Source organism: Pipistrellus hanaki, assembly GCF_964339955.1.
Source record: "Pipistrellus hanaki genome assembly, chromosome: 3".
NCBI classification, from domain to species: Eukaryota; Metazoa; Chordata; class Mammalia; order Chiroptera; family Vespertilionidae; genus Pipistrellus; species Pipistrellus hanaki.
Window position 1 is genome coordinate 97,472,736 of NC_140505.1, and position 15,636 is coordinate 97,488,371.

A 15,636-nucleotide genomic window follows, 5' to 3' on the forward strand; every position below is an offset into this window, starting at 1 on the left:
GTGCACTATAGTTTATTAACTATATAATAGCATTATATCTAAAAGAAAATATACATGCCTTAATTAAATTATTTCTTGCTAAAATATGCTAATCATCATTTGAGCCTTCAGTGATCCTTTTGCTGGTGGAAGGTCTTCAATTTGTAAAAAACTCAGTATCTGTGAATCACAATAAAAGAAGATATGCCTGTGTTAAAATTTATTCACTTAAAATATATCATATGATTGTTTTCTTATTTTATCTCCATAATATACACAGCCTTTCTTATCTCATTAAATTTTACATCTATTTTCTGTTTGATAAGATCATTTGCTTTTAGGTATTTATGTTGCTATTAGCAGATATACTTTTTTAATGCACAGTACCTTGTCCACAATGGGAATTTATTTATAGGATAACAAAGTCCCTCTATTTAATGCATGCTTGAAAGATAAATAAAGTCCTTTTAAATACATAATTTTGAAATCTATATTCCCATTAATCCCGATGAATAAATTAGTACATGAATAATAAATGCATACAAGTAGATATAATTATGACTGTAGTACAATGATCAAATAAGGAATTTTATTTTGGTACTGCTATCTGATTAATTTATAGACCTTATTCAAATTTTGTCTATTAATGTCCCTTATAGTAAGTGGGGAAAAAAGGATCAGTTGTCTGGGATCCATGCAATCCAGGGTTATAGGGTATTTCATCAAAATTTTTTTTGTCTCCTCTATTTCTTTGAGACTGCAGTCCCAGATATATTATTAGACTTTCTGCTGTTTTCTTATAATCACTATGTTTCTTTTTCCTTCATTTTGGAGAGTTCCTATTATTGTATCTTTGATTTTACTGATCTTTAATGAAATCAACTTAATCAAATAAAACACGGTATATTTTTCATCTCAGATCTTGCATTTGTCATCTATAGAAGTTCCATTTGGGTCTTTTTTATCTATTTTCCTAGCGGCCTGGTGCACGAAATTTTTGCACTGGGACGGGGGGGACACACACACATGTCCCCCTCAAGCCCAATCTGCCCCCTCTCACAGACTGGGAGCCCTCAGGGGATGTCCTAATCTACAGTCTTGCCTTCCCTCTGTGGGAGGCCACTGGGCTGATCAGGGGAAGACACCAGCCCCATCATGCTGCTGCTGCAGCCACTACCAGCCAGTGCAGCTGCCAAGGTGTTTTCATCAACCCAGACTCCAGTCCCTTCACTATGAAAAAATGACAACTTTAGACATTTTCAAGATGTGTCTTTCATAGGATATGGCCTCCCTCCCTCCCTCCCTCCCTCCCTCCCTCCCCTCTTTTCCTTCTCTTCCTTTCCTTCCTTCCTTTCTCCCTTTCCTTCCCCTCCCTTCCCCCTTCCTCCCCCTTTTCCTCCCCTGAGGATATGTTTCCATTGATTTTTAGAGACTGTGGAAGAAAGAGAGAGGGACAGACAAAGAGAAACATTATTGTGAGAGGGACACTTTGTTTGGTTGACTCCTGTATGAGCCCTGGCCAGGGAGGAGCCGGTAACCTAGCTACACCCCCTTGATCAGAATCAAACCTGGACCCAAAAGTTAACCAAACCAGCTAGGGCAGGATAGGACATTTCTTAGCCCCTCCAGCAGCGAACCTTAGTTTTTTCCTCCGGGAGTGTGGTGGAAAAACCCTAGATGATCATTTTGGATTTTTATTACCCAAGTTACCAAGAAAACTGCAAGTGGCATCGTATAGGGAGCTTAGCCAATGAGTGGTCAGAAAAGGTGTTTATGCTTGAACTGATTTGGCTCAGTTGATAGAGCATCGGCCTGCAGACTGAAGGGTCTCAGGTTGATTCCTGTTAAGGGCATATACCTTGGTTGTGGGCACAGCCCCAGTGGGGAGTGTGTAGGAGGCAGCTGATAGATGTTTCTCTCTCATCAATGTTTTTGACTGTCTTCCCCTCCCCTCTTCTCTGTAAAAAACTCAATAAAATATATTTAAAAAAGAATAGAAAAAGAGGTGTTTTCTCTGCAGCCCATGTGCAGAGGATTCCTGCATTGTGTCCACTGGGCTAGGGATGTATCCCCGGCCCCCAAGCCCAGTGCCTCCACCTTTGCTGTGTCCACCGGGCTGGGGGGCATGGACCCCATTGGCGCTGCGTGCTGTGTCTGCCAGGGGCACAGCCCCAGCCTGGTGCCTGCCTGTTCGCTGTGTCCGCCAGGCTGGGGGGCGTAGGCCCGTGCCACTTGGTGTAAGCGAATGTGCAAGCAGCCACGGGGTGGAAGTTCCCGTCCCCCAGCCATTTGTCCCAAGACCCAGTGTGCTTGGTGCCACAGGCTGCTTGTCCCATGACCCAACCAGCTTGGCGCCCCTGATCTCTTGTCCCAGGACCTGGGCAGCTTGGCACTGACTTCTGTAGACCACTCTTGGCCGGGGATGTTCTGGGACTCCGGCCGTTCAGGGCCTACGTGCGGGCCTACAGGCTCAGAGTGGCCTGGATCCTGAGGATGTTCCTGGGACCCAGGCCACTTGGCACCCACATATGCACATTAACCTGCCATCTTTGTTGGGTTAATTTGCATACTCCTGATTGGCTGTTGGGTGTCATGAAAGTATGTTCAGTTTGCATCTTTCTCTTTTATTAGTGTAGATCCTTGCCTCATTATATTCATGTTTTTCTGTACTGATTTCTCAACTATGTCGGTGTATTTATAATAGCTCTTTTAATATCTTTGCATACTATTTGCATTTGTCACTTCAAGATCTGTTTCTACAGCTTGATTTTTTATTTTAATTTCTGTATAACATATTATGTTTTGTGCAATTTTTAAAAGTCATTGTTTCATATCTTCTGTCTAGTTTCCTATTGTTAAAGGTGGGGGGTTACAACTAGTCTCTGTTACTCCATCATGGCTATGGATGGAAGTCCTGTCTGCTTTAATCTGGAACAGTTCTCTAGTCTTTCATGACTTTGACATTTTTACATACTATATGATGCTTTGTAGAGTGCTCCTCAATTTGGGCTTTTCTGATATATTCTCAGGAATATATTGAAGTCATGCATTTTTTGACATCATAAGTGATATTGTATCCATGTTAGTGCATCACACCAGGGGGCATGTCTGTCTGTTGACTTGATTCACTTAGCTAAGGTGGTGTAGGTTGAATTTATCCAGGATACTATTGCTATTCTTCCCTCTGTGTTTATTAATTTTTTGTGTGTATATATTCTATAAATATTCTGTTGCTCAATAGACATTGCACCCTCTATTTTTAGCATCCATTGTCAAATAGAAAAAAATTTAAAAGTTACAGGTAGTATATGTGAGTTTTGATAGAAAAATTCTAACTACAATAAAGAAAAGAAAAACATGATAGTTTATCAGTTTTTTAGAAGATTTTTTTCTTCAGTGTGAACATCTTCAAAATAACTAGATACTATTAGAATTTTATTGACTGAAGTACATATAAGTTTTACTTTAATTTATCTTTTAATCTTCACTTAGTGTAAAAATTTGTGCAGTATCATGTCATGTTGAAGTTTTTTTTAATTTATTTTTATTTTTTTATACATAGAGCCAAAATACATGGAGCCCCTTTATTCTTTATTTATTTATTTATTTTTTAAATATATTTTATTGATTGTTTACAGAGAGGAGGAGAGAGGGATAGAGAGCTAAAAACTTCGATGAGAGAGAAACATCGATCAGCTGCCTCTTGCACACCCCCTACCGGGGATGTGCCCGCAACCAATGTACATGCCCTTGACCGGAATCGAACCTGGGACCTTTCAGTCCGCAGACCGACGCACTACCACTGAGCCAAACCGGTTTCGGCTCATGTTGAAGTTTTATCACCACTCTAATCAGGGTTCTTTTTTAAAAAATTATTTTTATTTATTTTTTATTGATTTCATAGAGGAAGGGAGAGAGAGAGAGATAGAAACAACAATGATGAGAGAGAATCATTGATTGGCTGCTTCTTGTATGCCCCCCACTGGGGAGGATCGAGCCCACAACCCGGGCATGTGCCCTTGGCTGGAATCGAACCTGGGACCCTTTAGTCCTCAGACCTAAACCAACAATGCACTGAGCAAAATTGATTAGGGCTCTAATCAGAGTTCTTCACTATTTTGTGCTTTCGACTCCTTTAGTAATATGGATAGACCATTTATCAGTTAAATGCATAAAATAGTATATTACAGTTAGAATAGACTAATCCAAATAGTTATTGAAACATTTTCAAATGTGATATATACTTTATTAATGTACTAATAAAATGATATGGTAATAACTACAGTGTTTTTTGAAGTAATGTTGAACATCCTTCCATCTATCTATCTATCTATCTATCTATGCATCTATGCCTAAGTGACCGTTAAGATCGAATTACTGGAATGACCAGAACAATAGGTTGACCAGACGCTACGATGTGCACTGACCACCAGGGGTCAGATGCTCAATGCAGGAGCAGCCTACTGGTGGTCAGTGGTCAGTGCACTCCCACAGCCAACCTCCTGTGGCTGGCCAACCATCCATGGGCTCTCCCTGTGGCTGGCCAACCTCCCACAGTCCCTCCCTCTGTTCCTCCCCTGGCTGGCAGGCTCTGATTGGGCCTGCCACCTGCTCACTGTGGGAAGGATGAGGGGGGACGGCGGGGAACCTCACAGTGGCAGGGCACCATCGGCGGCATTGGCATCTGGCATTTGTTCCTTCTGTGCCTGGCCTGGTGACCATTGCCTTCTCTTCTGACCCTGCGGGGGCCTTCAGGCCCTGGGCTGGAACAGGGAAATGGAGGTGGGTGGCTGCGGACATGGCCCCTTTCCCAGGTGGGCCGAGGGCCAGTTCCCTCCTTGGGGCTGGCAGCCAGCCTCCTGCAGACCCTTCCAAGCATAGGAACCCCACCCGGGCATGAATTTGTGCACTGGGTCTCTAGTAATAATATATTGAGCTATCTGCCAGTATAATGGAAAAAATTGTTGTTGTTGTTTTTTTTTTTTAATATATATTTTATTGTTTTTTTACAGAGAGGAAGGGAGAGAGAAAGTTAGAAACATCGATGAGAGAGTCATCGATCAGCTGCCTCTTGCACACCCCCTACTGGGGATATGCCCGCAACCAAGGTACATGCCCTTGTCCGGAATCGAACCCAGCACCCTTCAGTCCCCAAGCCGATGCTCTATCCATTGAGCCGAACCAGTTTTGGCAAAGTTGGGTATTTTTATTTTTGATGAAGTTACAGGTTCTGTTAAAACTATTGTAGTTTGTTACCTCCAATTAGAATGAAGGAGAATGCCACATTGCAGTAGATATTACTGAATGTAAAGATAATACATTTTTTCCATGTAACACTGTGGAGCAAAGTTAAGTTGTAGTTGCATGTGGTTAGGAAGTAAGGTTCAGTGCTGGATATATCTTAGTACTGATTTCCTAGATTAGATTTGTAGCAATAAGTACATGAAACCTTTCTCTTCAGCATCTACCCATGTTGCCTACTTGCTTGGTCAAAATGTCCTAAATGAAATGTATTACTTACATGTAAAAGGAAAAAATTAGGGGAAATTTTAAAATCTTGTGATGGTTGCTAATTTTGATATTCATGTGGAATTGGTTAAAATTAAAATGTAAGGCATCTTTTCTCAGTAGCCTGAAAGTAAGCCAATTTGCTATAAATTCTCATTATATTTACCTTACTGATATCTTGTTTCAATCAGTTCTACCTCATTCTTTTCCCTTAAGTAGGTTTAGTTCCCCCCTTATCTAAATATATTACTTGTCAATTTATTCTGTTTAATTTCATTCATTAAAATTACATAATGCATATTTATAGGACACATGAAATTTAAATATGATTTTTTGTTTATTTGTTGTTTTTTTTGTCAATCCTCATCCAAGGATATTTTTCCATCAAATTTTAGAAGGAAGGGAGAGAGACAGAGAGAGACACACACTGATTTGATTGCCTCCCTCCCGGGCCCTGACCAGTGCCAGAGATGGAGCTTACAACCGACATACCCAAAACCCTTTAGTCCACATGCTCTATCCACTAAGTTAAACTGGCTCGGGCTATTATATATCAAGCAGAGAAGACATGACATAAACCTTTATTGCTTTTTTTGCTGATGTTCTCTCATTAAATATGGTACCTTATGTTTTTAAATTAGTAGAGGTAGTTATAAAAGTAGCTTTGTTGAAATATTTTCATTATTAATGATTCTGTTTGATAGTACCATCACATTCTTTTCAAATGAAAGTTTTTTGTCAGTGTGGACCACTTGCTTATTAGCTCCTTGTATACTTCATCCAGTTCACCTGGTCTACTTTTATTTTATTACGTCTTCAAAATTACTAATTACTTAACTATTCTGCCAATAAAATCATTGTCAACTTGAAGAATGTTTCTAATAAGTTAAAAAAAATTTAAACCAAAATTAGACAGTTGGACTTCATTTATTGAATAATGTATTGGTAAAGGAATTCCTCACAGGTGCTGCTACATGGAAGTCTTATGCATACATCTACTGGTAGTGATCCTGAGATACAATGACAGGTGTCCTGATGTTTTTAGTATTCCTAATTAGTATTGTGGTATCAGATTTTAGACATTCTTTTATTTTCCATTTTTTATTTGTTTTCTTTGATTCCCCCACCCCCAGTATAATAATTTAAATTATTATATAGGCTTCAAGAAAACATGTTTCCATTTAAATACTGGGAGAGCTAATAATTGGATTTAATAGGTTTACAGCTATTCTGATTTCTTACTACTATTATTTTGTTACTGATAAGTATTTCTTTCTGGAGCATATGAGAAATTGAAGAATGAGTTGATTTCCACTTTGAAAAGTAAAACTTCGGGCTTCCTTTTAAGAGATACTTGAGTAAATGGGAAATAGGCAGAGTGGATTATATTTTATGGAACCAGAATTAATATAACATACCTTCCTGGCACATCAAGAGTTATGTTTTCTCATATCTGTTCTATTTATTGTATACTGAGGACGTTTTTTTTTTTTTTAATTTATTTTTTTTGATGTTGATGTTATTTACTTGTTTTGTTATTGTTTTTACCTCCAAATTATTATTTTATTGTCTAAACTATTTTTGTGCTTGTGAAATTTATCCATTTTATTTTGTTTTTGGCCTGATTGTCCTGTTTCTTGACATGTGTTACTTTTTTTTTTTTTTTTAAATCCTCATCAAAGGATATATTTTTTCCTATTGATTTTAGAGAGAAATAGAAGAGAGAGAAAGAAGGAGGTAAGGAAGGAAAGAGAGAAACATCGACATGACAAACACCGGTTGGTTGCCTCCTGTCTGTGTTCTGACAGGATAAAATCTGCAACCTAAATACATGCCCTGTCAGAATGAAACCTACAACCCTTTTTGGTGTACAGTCCAAGCTCTTTCCAAGGAACCACTTTGTCAGGGCCCTGCCATCTGTTATTTAACCATTTGTGGAACATTTTGATTTTTTCTTATATCATCATATTGTATTAGACTATGTTGGATATTCAGATGAGTGAGATAATCTCCACATCAGGTAGAAAGGTGGATACAGTGTGTTTTGCAACATGATCTATAATATTTGATGTAACTGATTGTGAAAGTTCTATAACTGCTCAGAAGAGATCAGATAAAAGTTGCTCTAAAAGGCTTCCCCCCATCTTTGTTGTCTAATTGTGACTATCAAGTATATGTTTTAATAGAAATATACCAGTTCATCCAAACTGTATTTTTGTAAGACTATATATCAGTAATATTGCTTTTGTCTAGCAGTTCTCAAAGTGTACTTCCTTTATCTTCATATATTCTATCTAATTTCTCTGAATTATATCATTGTTGGCAAATAATTCATCCTTGGCTGAAGGATTGACTTCATTATTATCTGATAACTAATTATTAAATAGCCAAAAATCATTTTGAAAGGTTTTTAATCTAAAAATTAAAATTTTATTTTATTGTGATTGAATAAAGTTATAAATGTAGCAGATAGGTGGTAAATCAGTTTTAAGTGACATTCCAAAAGTGCTTGCACATCATCTCAATTGAATAACTATTTAACATCTTCAAATTATTTTCTCTGAAAGACTGTATTCATTTGATTATTAAGGCTTACATTTTTATGTCCATTTACTTTCTTCTGTCATAGGACAAAGAAATGTGTCTTTATTGTAAACAGAAAACACTGTGCCTTTGCTTTTCAATTGTTATTTACCTCTCTGTAGAGATTTTGCTAAAATAATAGAGAAAACACTATTTTTGAAGGAAAGTTAGATAAGGTCATTACTTTTGTTTGAATCTGATTTAGCTGCATTGCACTTAACAGCTTGCATCCAGATGAAGATTTCTGACCCACTAACCCCAATTAGAGATTAATAGAATTGTTTTGCAGAGAGAAAAGGTATAATGAAAAAAATACAATAACTTTCTTAGTTAAATTATGGTTTTCTTAATTATCTTTTTATGTTTCAAATTTTAGAAATATGGAAAACTGACCACTTGTACTGGTTGCCGAACACAGTGCAGGTTTTTTGATATGACTCAGTGTATAGGTCCTAATGGATATATGGAGCCATACTGTTCCACTGCTTGCATGAACAGTCACAAGACAAAATATGCAAAATCACAAAGTAAGTTTCAGGGATTTGGGCAGTTAAAAAACTTTAATAACATGACTAATTTTCTAACTACTTTCCTTTAACTTGATTCTTGTGCTTGTGGTAATTACATAAGTTTTTATTTTTTATTATCACACTAAACTATATTACTGGAAACTTTAATTATTAATGTTTTGATCATTCCATATTTCTTTTACTTTTTAAATTATTGAAGTTCTGTACATGCCTGTGTTCTTAGCTAAAACTTTTTTCATCTAAACATCTAAAACTGTGATTGTGTGTTTTGGAGACATAATAGACTCTTTTAGGACAGTACTTTTCAAGGTATAAATAAATAATTTTGTAAATAAAAGGATAGTTTATAGAAGGTTCCATTGAGAAGCTGTTCTGAGGTTAATTATATTTAAAAAAGACATTACTTTATAAAGAAATCAGTTATGTATGTACCTTTTCTCTCCTAGGTTTGGGAATTATTTGCCATTTTTGTAAGCGCAACTCTTTACCTCAATATCAAGCCACAATGCCTGATGGAAAACTGTATAACTTTTGCAATTCCAGTTGTGTGGCTAAATTTCAGGTTTGTTATTTATTTTGGATAACCCTTACCCTAATAAAATAGACCTAGAAAATGAATAGTATAATATGCTTTGTTTTTATTTAATGTGCTAATTTTTTAGTTTTCTTTTTTTAAATATATTTTTATTTACTTCAGAGAAGAAGGGAGAAGGAGAGAGTGATAGAAACATAAATGATGAGAGAGAATCATTGATTGCCTGCCTCCTGTATGCCACAAACTGGTCATTGAGCCTAAAACCTGGAATTAAACTATGACTTCCTGGTTTATAAGTTTATGCTCAACCACTGAGCCACAAAGGCCAGCCAATTTTTTTAGTTTGTTGAGGGTCACATTGGTAGGGGGAGATTCTAGACTCTTAGCAGACTTGGCTGCCCGCACCTCTCTACTGAGTACTTTTTTGTTAATCTTCACCAGAGGATATTTTTCCATTGACTTTAAGAGATAGTGGATTGGAGGGGAGGGAGGAATGGGGGGCAGAGAGAAAGATCACGATCAATGTGAGAGACGCATCGATTGGTTGCCTCCTATATTTGCCTCAGGTGCCCTGACCAGGGCCTGGTATTGATGCTCTAACCATTGTACTCACTGGTCGGCCTAATTGACCTTTTAATTGTATTTATGACATAGACATTGTAGAAAAAAAACACACCAAAATTTAGCTTCATGTCTGATGTGTAGTATTTTCTTAGTAGATGGTTTGAATAACATTATGAGATTCTTATTGGGGAATTCTGTTTTATGAAGGACATAGGTGGTATGTTTAACTTGGAAGTAATAAATGTTTTCTTTATATATTAAAAATATGTCAGGTATAGCCGAAACCGGTTTGGCTCAGCGGTAGAGCGTTGGTCTGCGGACTGAAAGGTCCCAAGTTCGATTCCGGTCAAGGGCATGTACATTGGTTGCGGGCACATCCCAGGTGGGGGGTGTGCAAGAGGCAGCTGGTCGATGTTTCTCTCTCATCGACGTTTCTAGCTCTCTATCTCTCTCCCTTCCTCTCTGTAAAAAATCAATAAAATAAGTATATTTTTTAAAAAATATGGCAGATATAAAGGGGATTGGATTTTAATATAAGATCAATTTTAGGGAGACATTTTTCATTTTGTTAAATATAAAGGTCATTTTAATTTGGAATATTGTAAATTTTGGCATATGGGTAGTCTCAGAAGATAGTATTTCTGGAAGTATTCAAACTTAAGCCTGTTGATTTGGAAGGATAGTTTAGAGAGGATTTAGCATTAGTTAAGTGGTCGGAATAGGTTTACTACCTGCTCTGAAAATTGTAGGGTATTACACAAAATTTCTCACCAGTGCACAAAGCTGTGCATCATGATTTCATTTGATCAACAGTTCTGAGTTGCAGGCATTGTGCTGTGTTAATTTATTTAAAATGAAAATGCTGTCTCATATATGTTGTAGTAAACAGTTATTGCATTTAAGTTGAAGTGGTTTTGAATTCAGCCTGTTGAGTTATTTTTGTTAGTAGTTATATTCTCATCTGAGTTTAGGTATTAACCATATTCAAAATTAAACTTTCATTTTGGAAGTTGAGATTATAGGCATTGATACTCTTAGTGGCAAGTACTGCTTCTGACTTGGCTTGTCCATAAAGTAGACATTAAGTCAGGGGTCTTCAAACTACGGCCCGCGGGCCACATGCGGCCCGCAGAGGAGTCTGATCCGGCCCGCCAGGTTTTTTGGGCAGTGAGCGCAGCCGAGGTGTTACAGTAGGAATTAGTAGTTCATATAGTCCGGCCCTCCAGCTCTCTGAGGGACCGTGATCTGGCCCCCACTTTAAAAAGTTGAGGACCCCTGCATTAAGTAATAAGGAGTAAAGGCCAGTGTCTTTGGCATGCTGCTTATTATAACTTACTTTATTCCCTTTTGATGTTGGGTAAACTGAAATGTTAATGGAAAATGTTTTAATTCTTTTTTTCTTTTAATGGAAACTTACATTGCCCAGGATTTGATGAGACCATTGTGTAATAGTACATTGTATATTTTATAGAAACACTGAATTTAAACTTTGACTTCTGAGGGATGCATGCAAAGAAGCCTGTAGACAGCCTCATTGCTTTTGTGACTCTGTATAAAAGTAGTGCTGGGGTTGACACATAGAAGGGCAGTGTTTTTTACTTTCTCTTTATTTTAAAGCAAATCATAGATTTTGAACTATGTCTTCATTAGATGGTTTTTCCATTCTAAATTTTGAAAGATAGCCCTGACCAGTGGCCTAGTTGGTTGAGCTTTATCCTGTACACCAAAAATTTTATTCATCTGATAGTCACTGCCTTAAATCTGCATGTTTTAATTTTTACAAATTTTAATTGTGTAGAATGCAGAAGTTTAAAAAATGATAAAGGTTACAAAAAAAGAATAAAAAGGATGTAGGTGGTTTTCTCTCCACTGTCATATTGAAAAAAATTGTATTAACTATTTCCTACATTCACAAGATGATACGTATGTAATATGGATTTAAGAATGAAAATTAAATATCAGTATACTCCCTCACTCAGATTAGATTAAAACTATTAAAGCCCATGTATCCTTATATATTATTCTATGCTGTAAATGGTTTTAACTTGTAAAATAAATATAAAAATAAACTCCTGATATCAATGCCAGTCTATAAATCTTTTTTCTCTAACTTTGTATATGAAACAATCCACTTTTAAATGTAATATAGGCTGGCCCTGACTGGTGTGGCTCAGTTGGTGAGCTTGTCATTCTTGCACCTAGAGGTCACTGGTTTGATTCCTGGTTGTGGCACATATCTAGGTTTTGGGCTAGATCCTGGTAGGGGGCATGCTGTAGGCAGCTGATTGATGTTTCTCTTACCTCTCTTCCTCCCTCCCTTTTTCCCCCCTCCTCTCCTCCTTCTCTCCCTCCCTTCCTTTCCCTGCCTCTAAAAATCAATTAAAAAAAAAAAAAAGTAACATAGACAGTTTTTCATTGATGGATTTAGGATGACAAAGATGGCAGCAGTGCAAATGTGTCAGCTCTGTGTCACCTGTTTGTGATGGCTAGGTTTTAAATGAAAAATTTTATTGATTGATTTTAGAGACAGAGAGATGAAGTGGGTGGTAGAGAGAGAGAGAAACATTGATTTTGTTGTTCCACCCATTCATGCATTCATTGGTTGATTCCTGTATGCCCTACGGGATCAAACCTGTAACCCTAGAATAGCAGACAATGCTCTAACCAACTGAGCTACATGGCCAGGGCCCAGGGTTTAAATTTTTATTTACTAGTTCAGAACTTGGTTAAACAACTTCACTATTTTATTTTATTTTTTTCCCTTGTAATTTTACTTTTTATTTAATCCTCACCTGAGGATATTTTTCCATTGATTTTCAGAGAGAATGGCAGAGAGAAGAAGAGACTGTTGGGTTACATGCCCTTGACCAGAATCAAACCCGGGACCCTTCAGTCCGCAGGTGGACGCTCTATCCACTGAGTCAAACTGGCTAGGCCTGCTTAGATTTTCTTTTCTTTTCTTTTTTCTTTCTTTTTTTTCTTTTTTTTTTTTCTTCTCCCCCACATTTTCTTTAAAGAGAAGAAAAAAAAAAAAAATCAGGATTGGTATGATTTTCCCCTCCTTTTTCATGTATTTTTAAAATTAGTATATCTTTGATAAATGAATTTTAATTTTTATAAGACATACTTAATATAGTAGTAGGCAAAATTCAGAAATGTAATTTTATGTATTGAAATACGTAAGTAAAATACATACTGTTTTCTGGACATAGTCAATATTTGAGAGTTGTCATAAATAAAATTTCCAAAATCCATATCAGACTCAGTATATCTTGTTCTTTGTTTTGTTTAAGGCTCTAAGTATGCAGTCATCTCCAAATGGCCAGTTTGTAACTCCGAGTGATATTCAGTTGAAATGCAACTATTGCAAAAATTCCTTTTGTTCAAAGCCAGAAATCCTGGAATGGGAGGCAAGTCATATTTTGTTATGTATATTAAGTAGTAAAATAATCATGTCATTTCCATCTGAGAAGTTGTTTCCTAGTGGATAAAGATCAGTTTTTCAGATTTTGTGTACCATTAAGAAAGAAAAGATGCTGTCATTAAATATGATGCATCATTGTTTTTGAATTATTTACTTATGTGAGAGCAGCACTAACAAAGGATCTGTTTTGTTTTTTCAATGTAAAACATAAAATTATTGAAGTCATAGTCACTATATATTATGCTCATAATTGTGTATAAGGTGTCACTTTGTTTAGCTATGTACCTGTAATATCTGTGCAATATTTTCCCCATCTCTCCCTTATCTCTTCTCTACCTGCCCATCCATCCTAATAATTATTTCCTGTGAACTCTAATATCTTGTATTACCCGCTACCTGTAAAATAAATTTTGGTAATCATTTACCATGTTGTCATTTAACATTTTACAATTTGTTTTAATAAAAGACTCCTAATATAAATTTATTTTCCCTTGTCATCATTCTTACCTTCACCAATTTATTAATTTACTTTGCCATATCTTTTTGCCATTAGCAAAAACTTTGATTACTAATTTTTCTCTCATTAAGGGGCAGTAATAGTGGATGGGTGGATGGACATTTGCTTTTTGAGCACTGCTTATCTTTGGCCCTTCTTTCTTTCACTTTTTTTTTTTTGAGAGCGTGTAGTGTATAAAATGATACAAAGTGCAGTACTGACAATAATAGCTCCTGAGCCAAAACTTACTAGTGACTGTTGACAAGTCTTAGGTGAAAGGTGATTCCCAGAACCAAACTAGACAATTTTTAAAGCACTTTGGATATATGAAATTTCATAATTTTAACACTTAAATCCCTAGAAAATTTTCTAGTTTATTAATTTAATTGGTGTAATCTTAACATTTTAACCAATCATTCTTTGAGACTGTTAATGGCACTCAGTGATGATTTTTAGTGACTAAAACCCTTTTTAGATCTTAGCAGGAAGAATGTTGAAGGTCTAATAAGAAAGGATAAAAGATTGGTGGGGAATGAGGAAATGAGCTCATGAGCAAGCACACAAGAATAGTATTATACAGGAAATGAAAGTCCTGCATAAACTGTCCTGATAATACTAGATGAAAATGTTCTTTTTACCCTGTCCATGTCAGTACCACCCTGCCTTGGTAGTCTTGTGCTGTGTTGCTCTTATTTATTTGGCGGGCAAGTATTGGAAGGAATTAGGAAACACCATCAAATTGAATGGGAACTGCACCTGACTCTCAGGTGATTGAGAACTCCGAGGGCCCCTTGCTTCTTGCAGTTGCAGTTTCTTTGTTGTTTTTTCTTTATAGTTACATGTCCATGATGGGGTGCCTTTCCACTGATGATCACCTTACTACTTTAGTTACTTCCTAGGCTCTTTCACTATCCTTATCTGGGTCTTCAGGTATCTTTGCTAGTGTGAGATAATTTAGGCCTAGTCTGTTTACATTCTAGGAAAGTAGGAATCCTGCTCCCTGGAGGTTTTAACTTGTTCCTGACTTGACTGCATACTTGAAAAATCACTGGCTCTTATGAGTTTGAGGCCAGGAGAAGTAACTAAATAATTACTAACTTTGCTCTATTCATGGGAGCCCAGTTTATTCAGCCTTGAGCTTAGCAGCACAATGGGTGATGGCTCCAAATTGAATATCTTATCCACAATAGGTTTGTTACTGTGAGGCTGTGATAATAATGGGATTGAGGCTACTTGACTATACTTAACAAAATTATTTTTGAGTGAAAATGTCATAATTTTTTATCTTTTTGTTATATCTTCCATTGTTTTCTTCCCATATCTCCAGTTCTGTTAGCATCACCAGTTTGCTGTATTGCTTTGGTGATGTTTGTACTATTTCACTATAATTTTTGGTTAGTTAATGGTATTGAATTTTGTGGAGTGTTGTGTAAATACAGTAGTGAATTAATTAAACTAGGTGTTTGTGGTCTATTAGAAATGTATCCCCAAGGAAGATAATATTACATAGGTAAATGATTTAACTTAGTTTCTGTAAACATGGCTTGTTTATTTCTTAAGCTTGTTCTCGAGATGGTTGTCCTCTGCTTACAAGGTTCCCATTGTGCATTTAGAATAAAGTGCATCAATTCTGCAGCAGAACCTGCTCAGACGACTATAAGAAGCTGCATTGCATAGTTACATATTGCGAGTACTGTCAAGAGGAGAAGACACTTCATGAAACAGTAAATTTCTCTGGTGTTAAGAGACCCTTCTGTAGTGAAGGCAAGTGTATATATAGTGTTGTTCATAACGTATTAATATTTAATAATTATTTTGCCAAAATATTTTCAAACTATTAAGTGTACATGTACAGAAGAACTGTACAATTTTAGTGTAGCTGAACATAAAAAATTGAGTTTGCTTTTCTTTTGACTTGTTTTGTAAAAAATTTGGTAACCTGTTTACCATTTCTGGGAAGTTTCTATAATAAAATAAAATCATTATCATGTTATTTTTAAACATGTGAATTGTGACC

General features: G+C 36.4%; 1 protein-coding gene across 4 annotated transcripts in view; it reads left to right on the forward strand.

The window, feature by feature from the left end:
- ZMYM2 (zinc finger MYM-type containing 2) overlaps nt 1-15,636 on the forward strand; it is a 152,375-nt gene that overhangs the window by 79,862 nt on the left and 56,877 nt on the right. For all 4 annotated transcript variants that reach the window (XM_084878529.1, XM_084878528.1, XM_084878527.1 and 1 more), the window contains 4 exons: nt 8,447-8,597; nt 9,047-9,162; nt 12,993-13,109; nt 15,233-15,383. In XM_084878529.1, the coding sequence (XP_084734655.1) occupies nt 8,447-8,597; nt 9,047-9,162; nt 12,993-13,109; nt 15,233-15,383 (535 nt within the window). The remainder of the gene's footprint in view (nt 1-8,446; nt 8,598-9,046; nt 9,163-12,992; nt 13,110-15,232; nt 15,384-15,636) is intronic.